Genomic DNA, 16679 nt, shown 5'->3' with positions numbered 1-16679 from the left:
CTTTATAAATTGGGAAAAAAAATGTGTAGTACCCAAAAGAAACCCATGGTACAATACCAAAACATTCACCTTGTTTAGTACCAAAAACACTAAAATCCCTGTCCATAGCAACTTGATAGGTTTAAGTGACTCGTAAAGAATAGAACTACACAAAATTTCTTCCCGGGGCTAATAATGCGCCTGCATTTAAGATTACTCAGCTTCTGATAATCTCTTTATTACTTTATATGAAAACCTCTGCTCTGGGACAAATACTTTCCTCTCTCAGATAATTTAGTTGCACTGTATCCTACCCTTCACAGGAGCACTGCTCAATCCAGCCATCTTCATGGAAAGATATCACAGGATATCTTTCAACATTCAAAACTCAAAGTTAAACTAAAAAATAACTAATCTATGTGTTTCCTTTAAGTGTAAAAACCCATTCCTGACCTTCTAAACTGGAGATTATTTATCTTGTTTGGTTGTATAATGTATGTAAAAGCCCATTAATTCTAAAGCTGAGCCTCAAAAAAACTGTTTTAAATAAATCGCTGTAGCTAGAGAAATACTAAACTTATTAAGTTCAGACACACATTAATAACACAAAACCAAAATCCAAAAATTACAATAATGAAATACATATGAAACACACTTTTCATAACAGTTGCGCATGCCAAAAAACTTTACAAACAAATGAATTATTTTAAAACTTTTTTGTGTGGAAATGGAGCAGCCAATTTGCACATAGTAAGCTCTCAAACAGCTGTCTGCTAATTACTGCATAATCTTGTGGTGTTTTTTAAGGGATTAACTCTGGATAGGTTAGCACATAGTACTTACCTGAAAGCACTTCACATGAGGTTTAATCAGACAAAACGGTGCATCAAACCAGATAAAGGATTTTGTGATTTTATGTATATTACAGGTTGTTTGGCTTTAACGTTCATTTCGTCAACGCAAATCCGCTGTCACGTGAATGATAAATTGGGGACGTTGTTTCTAAAGTGCAAACTTTCAAAATGTGTGTTGGCTATAATGTGATTACATCACCAAACATTTTAAAAGCTGTTTCTAAAGCATGATTTTTCTATAATGGTGGGCTGCACGAGAATGCAACCATTGTGTTATAGAAGATCTGACTGCATGTGCAAAAGTTCAAAATTAATGGAACTCAAAGGTCTCAGAGGGTTGTAAGGAGATGATAGAGATGGGGGCAGGGTCAAGGTCGTGAAAGAATTTGAAACATGAATGAGTTGTTAGGGTATGAAATACTATAGTGACAACAAAGGCAAAATGCTGATGTGGATTTCAGTTGCTGGAGTCAAAATTAAAACAGAAAGTGCCGTAGAAAGTCAGCTAGACTGGTAGCAGGTGTGGAAAGGGCAAGAGTGAATGTTTGTATTCATATTTCTTCTTCAGAACTCTAACTATTACAGCTAATATGATGCATAACCCACCTCTGATGTCACAATAATATGATAAGCAAAAAGACTAGGTCAGATATCAACAATATGTACCAGCCGAAATGATAGAATGACATTGTTTGTATCTAGATTACAACTCAACAATCATAAAAAGTTTTAAAAAATGCTTAAAACATGTATTCCAAAACATTCAAAAACATTCACACCAGCACAGTCACAGTAATAGGAATGTAATGGACTGATACATTTTTTAAACAATAACGTGAAGATATCATTTAAATTACAATCCAACAGATTGGGAGCAAAATAGAAAAGAACACAGAAACAAAAACCTCAGTAAGCTGAAATGTTTACTCTTTTTTCTCTCTCTGCAGTTGCTGCCAGACCTGCTGAGTGTTTGCAGCATTTTCTGTTTTAATATCAAAGAAAATCAACTTTGCTAATTTAATATTGAAAATGCTGGATATCTGAAAGAGCAAAAAAGCATAAAATGCTACAGAATTGACATTCAGATTGATGAAAGTTCAGTTGGTTAACCGTCAAGTTACAATTTTCAAGTACATTGTAGGTTATTGAATTAAAGTCCAGCTCCAGAACTTTGTCCGCCAGCAAAGTGTATTCTGAGTTTGGATGCTCATCTGAAACATTTTCCATTCTTTGGATTCGTGAAGTAAATCATTTTACATATGGAAAAACATCCTAAAATTTTACAAAAAATTATGAACGGTTGTGGTCATTACTCTTCGGTAGATGCTGTCAAAATACCATGTTTCCATTATCACAAATGTCATAATGCTTTGGAAGTCCCTTGCTGGCTCTAAAGCATTTTGGAAACTGAAAGTATCATTAAAAAAGGGCAAAGAACCAGATCTTTACTACCTGGTAGTTTGAGTTAGAAAATTTCTCTGCTCAGCAGACCTACCTCAGTTTGAAGCAGCTGTTCACACAAAACCCATGTTCAGTTATGGGATAGAATTATGGCAACTGACCTCAGAAGCAAACATGTTACCATGGGGGTGGGTGAACACTGAGGTGTACTTGTTAGAAGGCCTGCTTTGATTCTTTAGAACTTTTCCTGGTTATAATAAAAATAGTCAGGCCCTGCAACATTCAATCTCACGTTCTTTACCCAACACCCCATGGTCCCCCTACGATTCATAAATGGATTAACTCTGCAGGAGTCTCATTTTGACAGCTGAAGAGAAAAGTTGACACTGTTTCATTGACATCTTTATGTGGTTATGTTATTCTTTGTTGTGAGATTTATTGACAATGTCCCAATGATTATTTGTGCAAGATTAAGATGTATGAGATGTGTGAAGTTTTGTTTTCCCATTGATACCTCAGTTGGTTGTTTGTTTTGAAGCTTCTTTTGGGTTCTAGAAACACCTGTTTCTACAAAATAATATCAATGAGTGTTTTTTTTCTAAATAGTTTCACACTTTCCATTATTATTCCAGGGTTTGTTAGTTCTGTTCGTAATCTATACTAGGTGAATGGGCATGGAAGGACCATGGCTTGGCAAGGAGTATCATGGGGAACATGACCAAGATCTTTTAACCTTATCTTTGAGAGGTGTTAGATCTCAGATTCTGTTTCATGACACCTCTGAAATCTGTTAACCATAAATTAAAGAAAAGCTGGTTGAACTCCAGGAAAATTGCAGGCAGCTAAGAGATGTCTATTCTGCAATGCAGCCGGCCAGGTTGGGAATCCAGGCTCCGGTTAGGGATCTGCGCCTTTACCCCATGTCTGGTAATGGGGATGGGAATCCCAGAATCAGACACAGCCTGCCATTTTAATAGCTCCAGTGTCTTGCGGACTTAATGAAAATTCAGCTTGAAGTTCAAATGGTTGATTAGCTCTTTTTAAATTAATAATTCTCAACCCCTCAAGTGTGCTTAGGGAGATATTTTAAGTAAGCAACTGGAGTGTTTTCTACCTTAAATGGTCATTCTTACCATTCCACCAAGCAACATGAAATTCCTTTTCACAACTGTCAATCTACTTTGTGACAAAATAAAAAGCTTATTCTACATGCTCACTTATGACATGCTCCCTAACTAGAAAAGAACATGCAGTACAGTTAACCTGCCGTGACAGCCTTGGCAACTGATTGCCGAGTTTATAGTTGAATACTCAGTCAAGTTATGGGAGCTAACATAATTAATGATGTGGCTGGTGGTTTGTCTTATTGGTGACACTGGTTGACAATCCCACTCTTTGCACATATGTCATGTGTCTTCAAGCTATCCTTGTACTTGAATATTCATCTGAGAATGAATAAGCAATGTTTTACCACAGTAGATGTTCTGTTCTTTAACAAATACAAATCAGTTTCTTTCTAGTTTGTTGGTGAGAGCAGTTGGTTTACTATCTATATATAGATCATTTTGCTAACTTGGCAATAATCTCACTACAGCTTTAAAGCAATATGTTCCAATTTTTCGAAAGAATTCCCTCTGGTCAGGTAATGTGAAAGGCAAAAAAATTCTAGAAATGTCCACTGCTCACAGATGTCATATTAATCAGTTTGCATATATGCAAAATCTACTTCTGTAACTGGATTGTAAAGATATGCCAACATTAGAACAATGTTGACATATCCTCAATGTAAGAAAAATAACCATGATTAACCACTGTCATATTGTGCCAATACTGTATCCTAAGACTGCTCAGAGAAGTTTCTGAAGTTTCAACTGATGAAACCTTTGATTAATGCAGCATTAAATTTGTTCTAACCTAGATCAGGTTACCTTCTCTGGTTAATCAGGTAATCTTGGAAATAAGAGATGGAAATGTGTTGCTGGAAAAGCGCAGCAGGTCAGGCAGCATCTAGGGAACAGGAGAATCGACGTTTCGGGCATTAGCCCTTCTTCAGGAAAGAATCTTGGAAATAATGTGATTTGACATATTTAGAGCCTTGGTGATGATAATTGTAATCTTAAAACAGAAGTTGATTTTGAAAGTTTGGATTGTGGATGAAACAGCTGGTTTGCTGAGTTGCATGTCATTACTAGAGGGCTGCTGCTCTGAAGTTCTGTGACAAGCCTCAGTCCTGTGCTTACTGTCTCGTTTTGGTTTCTGGTCCAACAATGCCTCAATCTTAAGACTTTGAGTATATTTTCCAAATCTTCCAAGTCTCTCCTTAACCTGCAGCCTTACAACACTTTGGTCTTCTACATTGGTCACATCCCTAATTTTCAGACTCCCTGATTAACAACATAGGCCTAAGCGCTAGAATTTCCTGACTAAGCCTCTAAACTTAATTGTAACTCCACCTAAATTCTAATCCTGAACTTAGCCCTCGCTCTCTCTGCATATTGCTGATGCTTTACCAAACCTAACCCTTTGTGGTCCTGATATCCCATTATGTGAGCTAGTATCAAATATTGTTTGACAATGTTTCTGTGAACTTCACTAATTTATCTCCATAACCTAAGGTTCTCACCTCTGGAAATAATCTTGTGTAACCTGTTCTGTATTCCATTGCTTCACATTCATCATCAAGTGTAGTGCTGAGAATTTGACAGAATATACCATCTGAAGTCAAACTTATACAGTTTCAGCGTAATCTTCCTGCTTTTGTATTTTATGTCACTGTTATTAACATCTAAGCTACTGTGCGCTTTACTAATCACTGTCGCCACCTATCTTGCCACCTCAAATGACTTACACATTGGTCTTTCGGCTCCTGCTTATCCTTTCGAGTAGTACCTTTTAATTTATACAGTTTCTCCATGTTCTTTCGATCATAATATATCATTTCAGATTCCTCAGCAGACTTCCAGCAGCTTCCCCAGTACTAAAGTTAAACTGCGCATTTCTTTACAAACTTTTTTGAAGAAGGACATAACATTTGCAGTTCTCTGGTTCTCTGGCAACACATCTGTGTCCAGGTCCAAAGCTCTGCATTTTCCAATCTCACTTCCTGCAATATCCTTGAATGCATCTCATCTGGTCCTAATGTCCTGTTAACTCTAAGCACCGGAGCTTATTCAAAATGTCTTTATTAACAGTATTTGAACCCTCTCGTGCCTGAGGTTCCTCCTCTATCACCATGGCCTGAGTAACATCTGATAGACAAATAAAAACCAAAAGAACTGTGAATGCTGAAAATCAGAAACAAAAACAGAAATTGCTGGAAAAGCTCAGCAGGTTTGGCAGCATTTGTGAAGAGAAATCAAATTTAGCATTTCAGGTCTGGTGACCCGAAAAAGGCTCACAGGAACTGAAATGTTAACTTTGATTTCTCTTCACAGATGCTGTCAGACATGCTGAGCTTTTCCAGAAACTTCTGTTTCTGATAGATGCCTAACCCCATATGGAAATCCTCGTTTTGGCTGTTTATAAACCCATCTCCTCCTTCTACCACCGTTTTTATGTGCCTATAGAAGATATTTCAAATCACCTTTATTTTAGGTGCCAAAACCTTTTTATTAATATTTCCTCTTTGTTTCGCTTATTTGCATTTCCACTTTCCTTCTGAACATTTTGTTCTTGGCTTTGATCTTATTTATGTTTACTACTTGACACCTCTCATAAGTACACATTTCCTTCCATATCTTAATTTCTCTCTCTATTTTCATCCAGGGAATTCTGGATCTGTTGTTCCAACTCTCCCTTTTGAAGGAATATATTTTGACTGTATATAAACCAGTTCTTCTTTAAAGTTAGCCCATTGTTCAGCTACAGGTTTTCCTGCCAATCTTTGGCTCTGTTCTCTCTGGCCCAGCTCCCTTCTGGCCCCATGGATGTTGGCTCTCCCCTGGTTAGTTATTTTTACTGTGGCTTGCCCATTATACTTTTCTACCGTCATCCTTAGCCTTGTGATAGGAGGATTACTGTCCTCTAAATGTCCCTTCATTGACACTTGGTCTGTTTGGCCCACCCTATTCTTAAGAACCAGGCTTCACAGTGCTTCCTTTCTTGTTGAACTGATCATGCACTGCTGGAGGAAATTCTCATGAACACAACCTTTGAACGCTTGTCCTTCTCTGCCCTTAACATTACCACAACACAGTCTATATTTGGGTAATTAAAATCCCCTAATGTAACTACACTGTAATGTTTCCACTTCTCTGTAATTTCCTTGCAGATTTATTTCTTTGCACCTTTTTCACGAGTTGTTAACTACACTGAGAAATATAATTGAATCCCCCTTATTGCTGAGTTCTAGCCAGACTTATTCTGCCCTCTCGCCCTCCAAGACGTCCTACTTCACCAGTACTGCAATGTTTTCCTCAACCCTCATCCTTTTCTTTCTTTTCTATCTTTCCTGAGCACGCAGTACTTTGTACATGCTGTTATTAAACTCCAGTAATCTCTTCCATACTCTTACAGAGTTAGTACAAAACCTGCCTGACAACAGTAGCAAAATGCCCCAAAATAATTCAGTTCCAGCTCTGTTCAGGTGCAACACATCTGACTTGGACAGTTGCCATCTGCTCCAGAGCTTATCCCAATGGCCCAGGAATTGGAAGCCTTCCCTCCTGCACTATCTTTGCTGAACTAACACTCTTTGATGCATAACGGGTCTGGATTTTGAAGTGGTGGCGATAACAGAATTGTCAGTGTTTGTCTTCATTACTCCACCACCGTTGTAAGCAACTCCTGGAGTGTGTGTATATCCATAGAATGACACAGAAATTCAGAAGTTGTTGTCAGTGAATCTACATGCGTACTGAATGTGCACTGTTGAGGCACAAGCAAACTGCAATCAATGGATAACAATTCTATTGATGAGAACATCCATCCTGTCGCTGTTCGTCTCTCTGTGAAAACCCTTGAAAAGTTTACACCTTGTTGGATGAGGGTTTGTAACTGTGTACAAATTTCATCATTAATGCTAACTGCCCTCACTGCTTGGAGATGCTAATTTTGCATTAGGGGAATGTTGAGATTGTTCATAATGACACAAAAAAATCTGCACTTTAAAATATTTTCTTAAGAAAATAATTTATTTTCAAATGGTTTATCATTGTTTTAGCATTTATCTTCATTCTATCAAAGACATTTATTTTGCTAACTGAAATGTTAAGTTAAAAGTGAAAGCACATTTGGCTTCCTGACCAACTGTTAAACATTTTGATATAATTGGCTTCATACCTGTTTGATGATATCACTGCTGCTGGATGGCTTGACTTTCTCTTGGCTTGGTGCCAGATTTAATCTGACATTGGGAAAGGGGATGACCAGGTTCTGTAGGTTTCACGTTTTTATTTGGCAACTTTGATTAAAGTCTGCAGTAAACGTCATTGTTTCACTGCTGACCAGAAAATCTAGGCCAATATATTAAAACATTGCAGTTTCTATATAAAATGTCACAGAATGCAATTGTGATCCTGTGCCATGATTTTAAACACATGCAAACATATGTCCTCAATTTACATACTGTTGTATTGTGTTATAATGACAAATTAGTTAATAAAGCAAGAACTCTGTTAACTTTCACATCAGGACACTTTAAAGGTACCCTTTATCCAAACAAACTGCAAGATCAAAACAAAAATATGAAGTGAGCATTGAATACTCTATAAATGAAGATTTAAAAATGTCTCCATATATTATCCATCTGTTACTATTTTCTGAATTTCATAGCATGCCACAAGACATTGTGTGAGTGAATAAGAATGTGGATAAGATCAGAATTTATCCAGTGAGATGATTTTTTAATAATAAACTCCTTGGGAGTTTTGTTACCAAGTTAAGGGCATTGTTTAAATTCAAATTGTTATTGATTTCTTTGATTTTTTAAAATCCAATATTTTCTGGATGGAAGCCAAGCTGTTGTTGAATGTAATTATTTGGGCTGGATGATACATTGGGTTATCAAGCTATCAAATTTCTCCTGGAACCTGGATTTAAATATAACCTGAATTGGAGTATAGAGGCAGAATAGAAAGTCATTACACTCAAGTCCATCATCTTCTTTCATTGAGAATTGATAGGATAACCGTATTTTCTTTCTTTGTGACTTACAAGGACATTAACTATAATTATTTAGGAGATATTAATACAATTCCTGGTTGCCTTAGTTTAGAATAAAAAAACTACCCATTAAATTAACATTAAATTGACAATGTCATTCATAACCCACAAGGATGATTGGTGTGGAAAATACAAGCAGTATTTCTGCCAACAGAAAAAAAAGTCACAAGTTCAGAATTCAGCTGCAAATAATTGACAATTACCACTTTAACTTCCGCAAGGAAGCCACTTGACCTTTGCAAATGACTTTTCTTTCCACTCCGCACAGGCGGAAAGCAGACGAAAATGGTGTCCACAGTAGCTAAACTGCAGAAGGTTAAATTCTCCACGTTGGCTATGCAAATGCTTGTGAAACATTTCACAAGGTTACAAAGAATATTCCTGGCCACGAATCCCAAAATGCACACTAGTGAGGGTCACCGACGTGGCTGGGACGTCATTGTTGTAAAAGTCAACAAAATTTCCAAAGTAGCACGAACAACCGAGGACTGTCAAAAGCGCATCAATGACTTAAGACTTGGTGCTCGACAAAAAGTCGCTTTTAACAAAAAGAGAGGGACAGTCCAGCACAGAGATGTGGCAAAACAGAAAGTCCTAACATGGGAGGAAGAAAAAGTGGCCCCGATAGTCCACCTTGTGGAACATGGACCTGATGCGTCCTCTGACTCAAGTGATTCTGGTGAGTGTTGCATTGTTTTATCAAACCCATCATTGCTTGCGGCAGATATCACAGACTCAGCTATTAACATTAAGCATGCATTGCAATGATTATGTATGTGAGCCCTTCAAAGCATATCTAAATGTCTTGCCAGCTTTCTTGTATTCAAAGCCAAGAATACAAAGCCTGTATTTGTACAAATCCTTTGTACAGGCTTGCAAAGCGTTATTGTGAACTAATCCTTCAAATTACACAGAGTCCATCATCAAGTAAGCCAAGGTCCTGTCTTTTTATCTTCCCAGGTGATTGTTGCACCTCAAAACCCTTGAGATCAGAGCAACAACAAACCACTGTGATCATGGAGGAGGAGAAGATGCCATCCCAGCATCAGGAGCCTAGAGTAGCCATGGAAGGTGCAGTGACTGACAAGGTACAACAAGGTTCATATGGGGAACAGAAAGAAGACTGTACAGGTGGGCAATGGAAAGCAGCAGCTTACATGAAAGTGCCACCCTCAGAGAAATCAGAGCAAAGAGAGACATATCAGCCAGATGCAACAGGTGCTGTGAATTCCTCTTTTCCATCACACACTCAAAGTGCACATGGTGAGGAGCTTTGTCCCATATGTCGTAGGTTAGATACACTTGTGAGCACTGTGCAACGTGGGTTCAACCACATACATAGGGACATAAACACATTACAAAATGCCTCTCAGTACCGTGGAGCCCGTTTGTCCCAGAATGTCATGTCTCTGATTGGTGCAATGCACACTCTTGTGAGACTCCATCATTTTTCCACATTGCCACGCAGAGATGTGGCTATTCAGACCTCCATGCTGACTGGAAGGCATCTGGGGGAAAATGTTGGAGCTGCATCTAGTGACACAACAACTGTATCAAGTGATAATGTCACTACCCTCAATAACACCCCACCTACATCCAGTGACACTGTAGTGGCATCCAATGAAACTGGAGCTGCATCCAGTGACACTGGGGTTACGTCAAATGACACAGTGATCGAAGTGTCAGTTGATCCTGATGGGGACTCTGCAGAGAGTATGTCCATTGAGGAGTCCTCTCAAAATTCTTCAGACAGTGATTGGTAAAATCAGTTGAAAATAAAGGGTACGTGGAGTTGACGGTGTGTATGTAGCTATTTGAACATACATACACTTAGATTTTGGGTTATACATTTTACCTAGTTTTACCCATTTAGACAATAGCTTATTGGGTTCAAATAATTCCTGCATGCACGTATTTAACATTGGGACTTAGTATAAGGGTTGCAGTTTTGTAATAAGTAGAACATCATTTAAAATGCATATAATATAAAATTTAGACGCACTAGCTTAACATGTCTAATATTATGTGGAATTCTGTGAAAATGTTTTCCACTTCCACAATTATTAATGTTGTTTGTAATAAAAGAAAACCATCTATCATTACCTGTGTTGTTTTGTTGTTCAGAATCAAGGTTTTGTACTCGTTTTTTTCATCTTTTCATCGTTATATGTGTTGTGTATGGAATAAACATTTTATATCAGTCTCTCTTTGTCCTGTGCTTGCTTCAGCCCATGATGCTTATCTCTTGCTTTCCTATTTCGTCTTAAATTTTACACATGAGCTCCCAAGTGGCAAAGCAGCCTGAGATATCTAGAGTTATTGGTCTTGTCCAATTGTCTTTCGTCCTCTGCCTCTTGCCTCACTTATATTATTAACAATGCGTGCAATTTGGATTTTGCAGCTTCACAGGTTCATGATCATATGTTTGCAGAGGTATGTTTTAAAATTATGCTCTTTCACATAGCTTAGTGAGAAGGCTGCATTGATATGGTTTGAGTTTAGACAAAAACATAAAACGTATGAACCCAAGTTTCTTCTCGTTGTAGATAATTTAAAATGTTCCTAAGTATATTTAATTCCCCAGTTATTATGCTTGGAAAATTAGTCTTTCATTACGCTCCAAAATGAGGCTTGTCATGCATATACACAGACTCCAGTTCATATCAGGAGTTCTACATGTTGATTAACATTTATACCCAGCATATGGATAATAGGCTTTAAAATATACATGTATAATTAAGAAAAACACAACTGATTCTGTTTGCTACATGACCTTGTCATTCTAAGAATTATGCTATGTGCTGGCTTCAGCATCTCTTATATAGTGCTGCTTGAGTTAATTTCAGTACCCAAGCTCTGGTCTCCATATATAGCTTTCGTCTCCATAATACAAAACACGTGGAGAAACAAAGGAGGCTCAGTTAAAATATTCATGAATATTAATGAAACTGGGAGGTCATAACTATCAGGAAGGTCTGAACAGCCTGATGCTCTTTTTTTCAGAAATGAGACAGATAGGGGTTGCTTATAGAAATCTTTATAATTCGGAAGCGATTTGATAGGGGAGATGGGAAGAAGATGTTTTGGCTTTTGGGAGTGCCCGTAACTCTGGGTTATAAAATAGTCATTAATATATCCAAAATAGAATTTCAGAGAATTTTTTTTATCAAAAGAGTGGTGAGAATGTGACATTTTTCCACATGGAGTTGGAGTAGTTGAGATGAATATTACAGGTACCTTGCAAAAGAAGTTTAATTAGTTAATGGGGGAGAAAGGAATAGAGGAACGTTTTGATAAGGTATGATAGGTAAGATGGGGAGGAGAGTTACGTGTAACATAATGTCTAGTAAAAATTAGTTATATCAATTAACCTGTTTTTGTCAGTAGATTCTGTTTAATTCAACTGCACGTCATCATCTTTTCCAGCAGTTTTCTATTAATGGTAACAACTAGTCTGATTGTGGCTGTTTATATTACGAAAAATTTAAAAAAAATTACTCTGCTTAGTGAAACATAGTTGCAGAACAAGAGGAAAGATTTCTCCACCAATTCTAACTGAGAACACATTGTTCTCTAATAATTCATTAATTCGGTGGATTTTGAGACTAGGCAAAAGTGAGGACTGCAGATGCTGGAGATTAGAATCAAGAATGTGGTGCTGGAAAAACACAACAGGTCAGGCATCATCCGAGGAGCAGGAGATTCAATGATTTGGGCAAAAGCCCTTCATGAGGCCTTTGAGAAATGAGGATTGTGAGACTGTCTTGCAAGATTTAGCAAGGGATATCCAAATCACAGTCATGCAAGTACAACTCCAAGGAGTTTTCTGTTCAATCTCCAAAAAACACACTTACTTCATAAAAGGCTATGATTCTGCCTTCTTCCACTTGGGATGGAATTTATTTTCTATTCAAACCTGTTTATCCTAAACTTTAGGGAATGCTTGATGTTCCCCTTGACTTGAAAATTGAAGCAATGTTTGAGTGCCCATTGCGTGTTTCCTGCACCTTAATAGGCAGAAAAAAAAGGTTAGTTTGTACTTACTTCAAAACAATTACATTCTATTCGTGGTGCTTTTAGGTTAAGGGTTAAGTCACCATAATCTTACCAGAGGGCCATTTTCTAATTAGAGAGCGATGACTTGTGGTGGTTTAACCTGAGGGTCACCATGCCTCAGGTGAGGGGAGAGCTTGAGAGTAGAATCCTTAATGGGGCAACTGGATCTTAAAAGTTGGTAACTGATTACTCTTGATCTTTTTAGTACAATACTCATAATATGAAATGCTTTGGGAATCTCATTGGTAATGTAGGACTCAGACTTAGCTGGAATGTCACAGAAGAGGAAAGATAATTAAGTAAATGATTTTAGTTTATCTTTAAAAAAGGTATAGAATCCCTCCAGAACCATAGATTCCCTACAGTGTGGAAACAGGCCCTTCAGCCCAACAAGCTCACCCAGACCCATTCCCCTACCCTATTATTCTACATTTACTAATGCATCTAACCTACACATCCCTGAACACTATGGGAAATTTAGCATGGCCATTCACCTAACTTGCATATCTTTGGATACCTTGCACCTTCTGGTTTGCAATATATGTCTCAGTGGTGATAATGCGGGTATCGTCTTGATGTGCATATTGGACAAAGTTGTGGTGGTTTGTTACAAGCTCTTTAAAGTTCAGCTTGAAAGATACAGAGATTTTAATTCCTGTGATACTTCATAACATCCAACAATTCATATATTTTAACACATTTGACATGATAAAGCATCCGACCTCACTTTACAACGGTGTAAACAGCCAAAGGTTTACACCCAGCCAAAGAAAAATACATTAGGACAGGAGCTAAAAGAATGAATGAGAAGTGAAAAGATTAATTCCAGAGTTTGGTGAAGCAAAATAAGTCAGGTTGCACAAGAGAGTGGAGTTGGAAGAGCACAGAATTCTGAGAGAAAACTGTTATCAGATTAAGAATCACATTGAAAATCAAAATAGATAAGTACTGTCAAATAGCTGCTCTGTTTCCAGATTCAAAGGCTGGCAAACTTTCCTACTATGGTCTTTAACTACAGCTTCTGCTGATTTATCCAGTTTTGTTTTATTGCTTTCTCTTTCATGGTCATTGAGGTTTTTAAATACATGAAGGTGCACATTTGCTCGCTGTGCTCATGTGAGCTCAAAATGGTGTGAGAGAACAGTGGCCAAACCATGAGATGTACAATACCTTCACATGGCATTGAACATTATCTGTCAGCCATACAAATACTTTTCAATGTGAATCTAGTAGTTAACAACTGGGGAGGGAGCATATATTTACACTCCTGTCTGGCTCCACAGTCATCTGCTAGGGATCACTGAGTTCAGAACAGGGATTTGACAGAGAGCCATCTTAACCTGTGTGAATCATTACTGCACTCAATGTGTGCTTTTATCCACTGAGTCAATTAATGGCAAGGTTCTTCTATAATAGTTCATATAGTTCTCCAACAATAACACTGCTCATCCAGTGTCCAGCCTTTTCCACATTAGTTCTGCAAAGCCTTTGTTTTCTACATTGAAGATTTTTTTTTTTCAAGTTCCTTTTGAAAGCCTCATTTGTAATTATCACCACCACATACTGAGGTAGTACAATCCAGATCCTTACTGCTCACTGTGTAAATAAAGTTCTTCAGCATGTTGAAATTAGTTCTTTTGTCAAGAATCTTAAGTTGGTGTTTTCTGGTTTCAACCTTTCTGCTGAGGAGAACAGTTTATCTCTCTCTCTCTCTCTCTCTACCCTAACCATACTTCTAATGATTTTGAACACCTTTGTCAAATCTCTCTCTTCTCTGAGGAAAACAAACTGAGCTTCTCCAATCAATCCACATAACCACCAATGAGTTTATTGAAGAAGTAACACTGCTATGGATAAAGAGATACTGGTGGATGGACTGTATTTGTATTTAGAGGTGGTATTTATTCAGATTCCACCTCAAAGGTTATTTTGGGAGATGAAAGCTATCCATGCAGGGAGAAATTAATAGAAGATTGATTAATTAACAGGAAGTAGAGATAGACATAAATGGGTCATCATCTGGTTTGCAAGATGTACTGAGTGATATGTTACAAAGATCAGTGCTGAGGCTTCAATGTTCTACAATTTATATAAATGACTTGGATTAAGGGCCTGAAAATATTATTGTCAAATTTACTGACCACACAAAGACAGGTCAGAAAATAAGTTCTGAGAAGGAAGTAAGGATGCTACAAGTGGATATTGATAGGTTAAATGAGTGGGCAAAGATTTAGCAAATAGACTGCGTTTCTGGAACATGCAAAATTGTCCAATTTTTTTAGATTAGATTACTTACAGTGTGGAAACAGGCCTTTCGGCCCAACAAGTCCACACCGACCCTCTGAAGAGCAACCCACCCAGACCCATTCCCCTACATTTACCCCTTCACCTAACAGTACAGGCAATTTAGCATGGCCAATTCACCTAACCTGCACATTTTTGGACTGTGGGAGGAAACCAGAGCACCCAGAGGAAACCCACACAGACTCAGGAAGAATGTGCAAACTCCACACAGACAGTTGCCTGAGGTGGGAATTGAACCTGGGTCTCTGGCGCTGTGAGGCAGCAGTGCTAACCACTGTGCCACCCAGGGAGAATGAAAAAGAAGCATATTAACTAAATGGAAAGAGGATGCAAAGTAGTCTGAATGTCCTGGTGCATGAATTAGTGTGAAGGGACAGCAAATAATTACAAAATGTTAAAGTTTATGACAGGAGAATTGAATGAAAAATTAAGGAGTTTACACCATTGATGAGACCACATCTGGAATACAATGTACAATATTGATTGCCATATTTAGGGAAGTATGTGAATGCGTTGGAAGATGTTGAGAGAAGGTTTATATGACTAACATTTGGAATGGACAAGGTGGCTTATGAGAAATCGTTAGATGGGCTAAAGTAAGAGACACCTTCATTGAAACATGTAAGATACTGAGGAGTCTTGACAAGCGTGGATGTGGAATAAATACTTCTTGATGCGAGAATCCAGAACTAGGGTTCACTGTCTAAGAATAAGGAGTTGCACATTTAAGAAGGAGTGAGAAGAAGAATTTTCTCCCAGACGGTCATGATTCTTTGGAACTTTCTTCCTGGAAAGATGGTGGAGGCAGAAACTTTGAATTATTTTAAGGCAGAGGTGGATAGATTCCAAATAAGCAAGGGTGAAAAATGGTTGGGGTAGACAGGAACATGGAATAATCTGATCAGTTAATACCTTATCGGATATCAGAGCAGGTTCAAGGGTCAAATGAACATGTTCTGCTCCGAATTTGTATGTCTGTGACTGACATTAATCTTTAAAACCTTCGTTCTCTTAAACTATTGTTGTGGCTTTAAATATGCTAGCTTTAATTGGCTATTGTGTAACAATTTTGTGTTATCAGATTGCTGCTGCTTACTGAAATCCAAGTGATCTCTTGTACCTTTTTTTAAAAAGATTTTATTAACACCAATTTATATTCACTCTTGCAATCATTTAATGTTTTTGTGAAATTTGTCTTACCAGCTATGCTATATGGAAAAAGGATATTCATCCCATTTCATAAAGCATTTTTTAATAATGATTTTATTTATTTGCTACAAAATTATCAGCAGTTAAATGGAGTATGGTAGGCAAATGGGAGTGATTATACTGAAAACAAAAGAGGTGAATGGGTATGATTGCAAGAAAATAATTCTATTGGTGGGTTCAGATCATGTCATAAACTGCAAATTAAACTCAACTGATTAATTTTCATCTGAATCCATGAAATTAGATTTTCTTTCCATTAACTTAAGCCAAGGCTTAGTTTCTGGCATTCTTCTATCTGAGTGAAAAGGTCATGAGTTCAATTTATACCTCCAGAGATCGAGACTTAAGAGAACTTTGGTCAGCAGGCTTAAGGAGAATCTCAAGGCATTTTGTATATCTCCAGAGGAACCTCAGTTATCCAAAGGACATGGGTAGGGAGTATTTTGTTTGGTTAATTGCATTCCAGATAATTGAGTGCCAGATAAGCTTTGGGACCTTGCAGAATTGCCGGATAATCTGATATTTGGATAATTGAATGCCACATAATTGAGGTTCCTCTATAATAGGAGCAAGAGGGTAGCTCAGGAAAGAGTAGGATCACTCAAGGATAAAGGAGGGAGATTATATGTTCTTAATGAGCACTTTACATTGGTATTCACCAAAAAGAGGGCCATGAGGATGTTGAAGAGGCATGTGAATAATCTCGGGCATGTC

General features: G+C 37.7%; 1 protein-coding gene across 9 annotated transcripts in view; it reads left to right on the top strand.

The window, feature by feature from the left end:
• Window positions 1-16679, top strand: part of LOC122550511 (protocadherin-9) — a 700876-nt gene that overhangs the window by 463862 nt on the left and 220335 nt on the right. For 4 of the 9 annotated variants that reach the window (XM_043691346.1, XM_043691344.1, XM_043691345.1 and 1 more), the window contains 2 exons: window positions 8665-9075; window positions 9357-10598. The exons of 4 other annotated variants lie outside the window; for them this stretch is intronic. In XM_043691346.1, coding sequence (XP_043547281.1) covers window positions 8665-9075; window positions 9357-10159 — 1214 coding nt within the window. In that variant the 3' untranslated portion in view covers window positions 10160-10598. Of the gene's footprint in view, window positions 1-8664; window positions 9076-9356; window positions 10599-16679 lie in introns of those variants that run through there. One more of the 9 variants, XM_043691347.1, reaches the window with a different exon arrangement.

The sequence above is a fragment of the Chiloscyllium plagiosum genome, chromosome 6 (assembly GCF_004010195.1).
Source record: "Chiloscyllium plagiosum isolate BGI_BamShark_2017 chromosome 6, ASM401019v2, whole genome shotgun sequence".
NCBI lineage: Eukaryota > Metazoa > Chordata > Chondrichthyes > Orectolobiformes > Hemiscylliidae > Chiloscyllium > Chiloscyllium plagiosum.
Note: the sequence above shows the minus strand (reverse complement) of the source record. Positions and strands in the feature narration are given on the sequence as shown.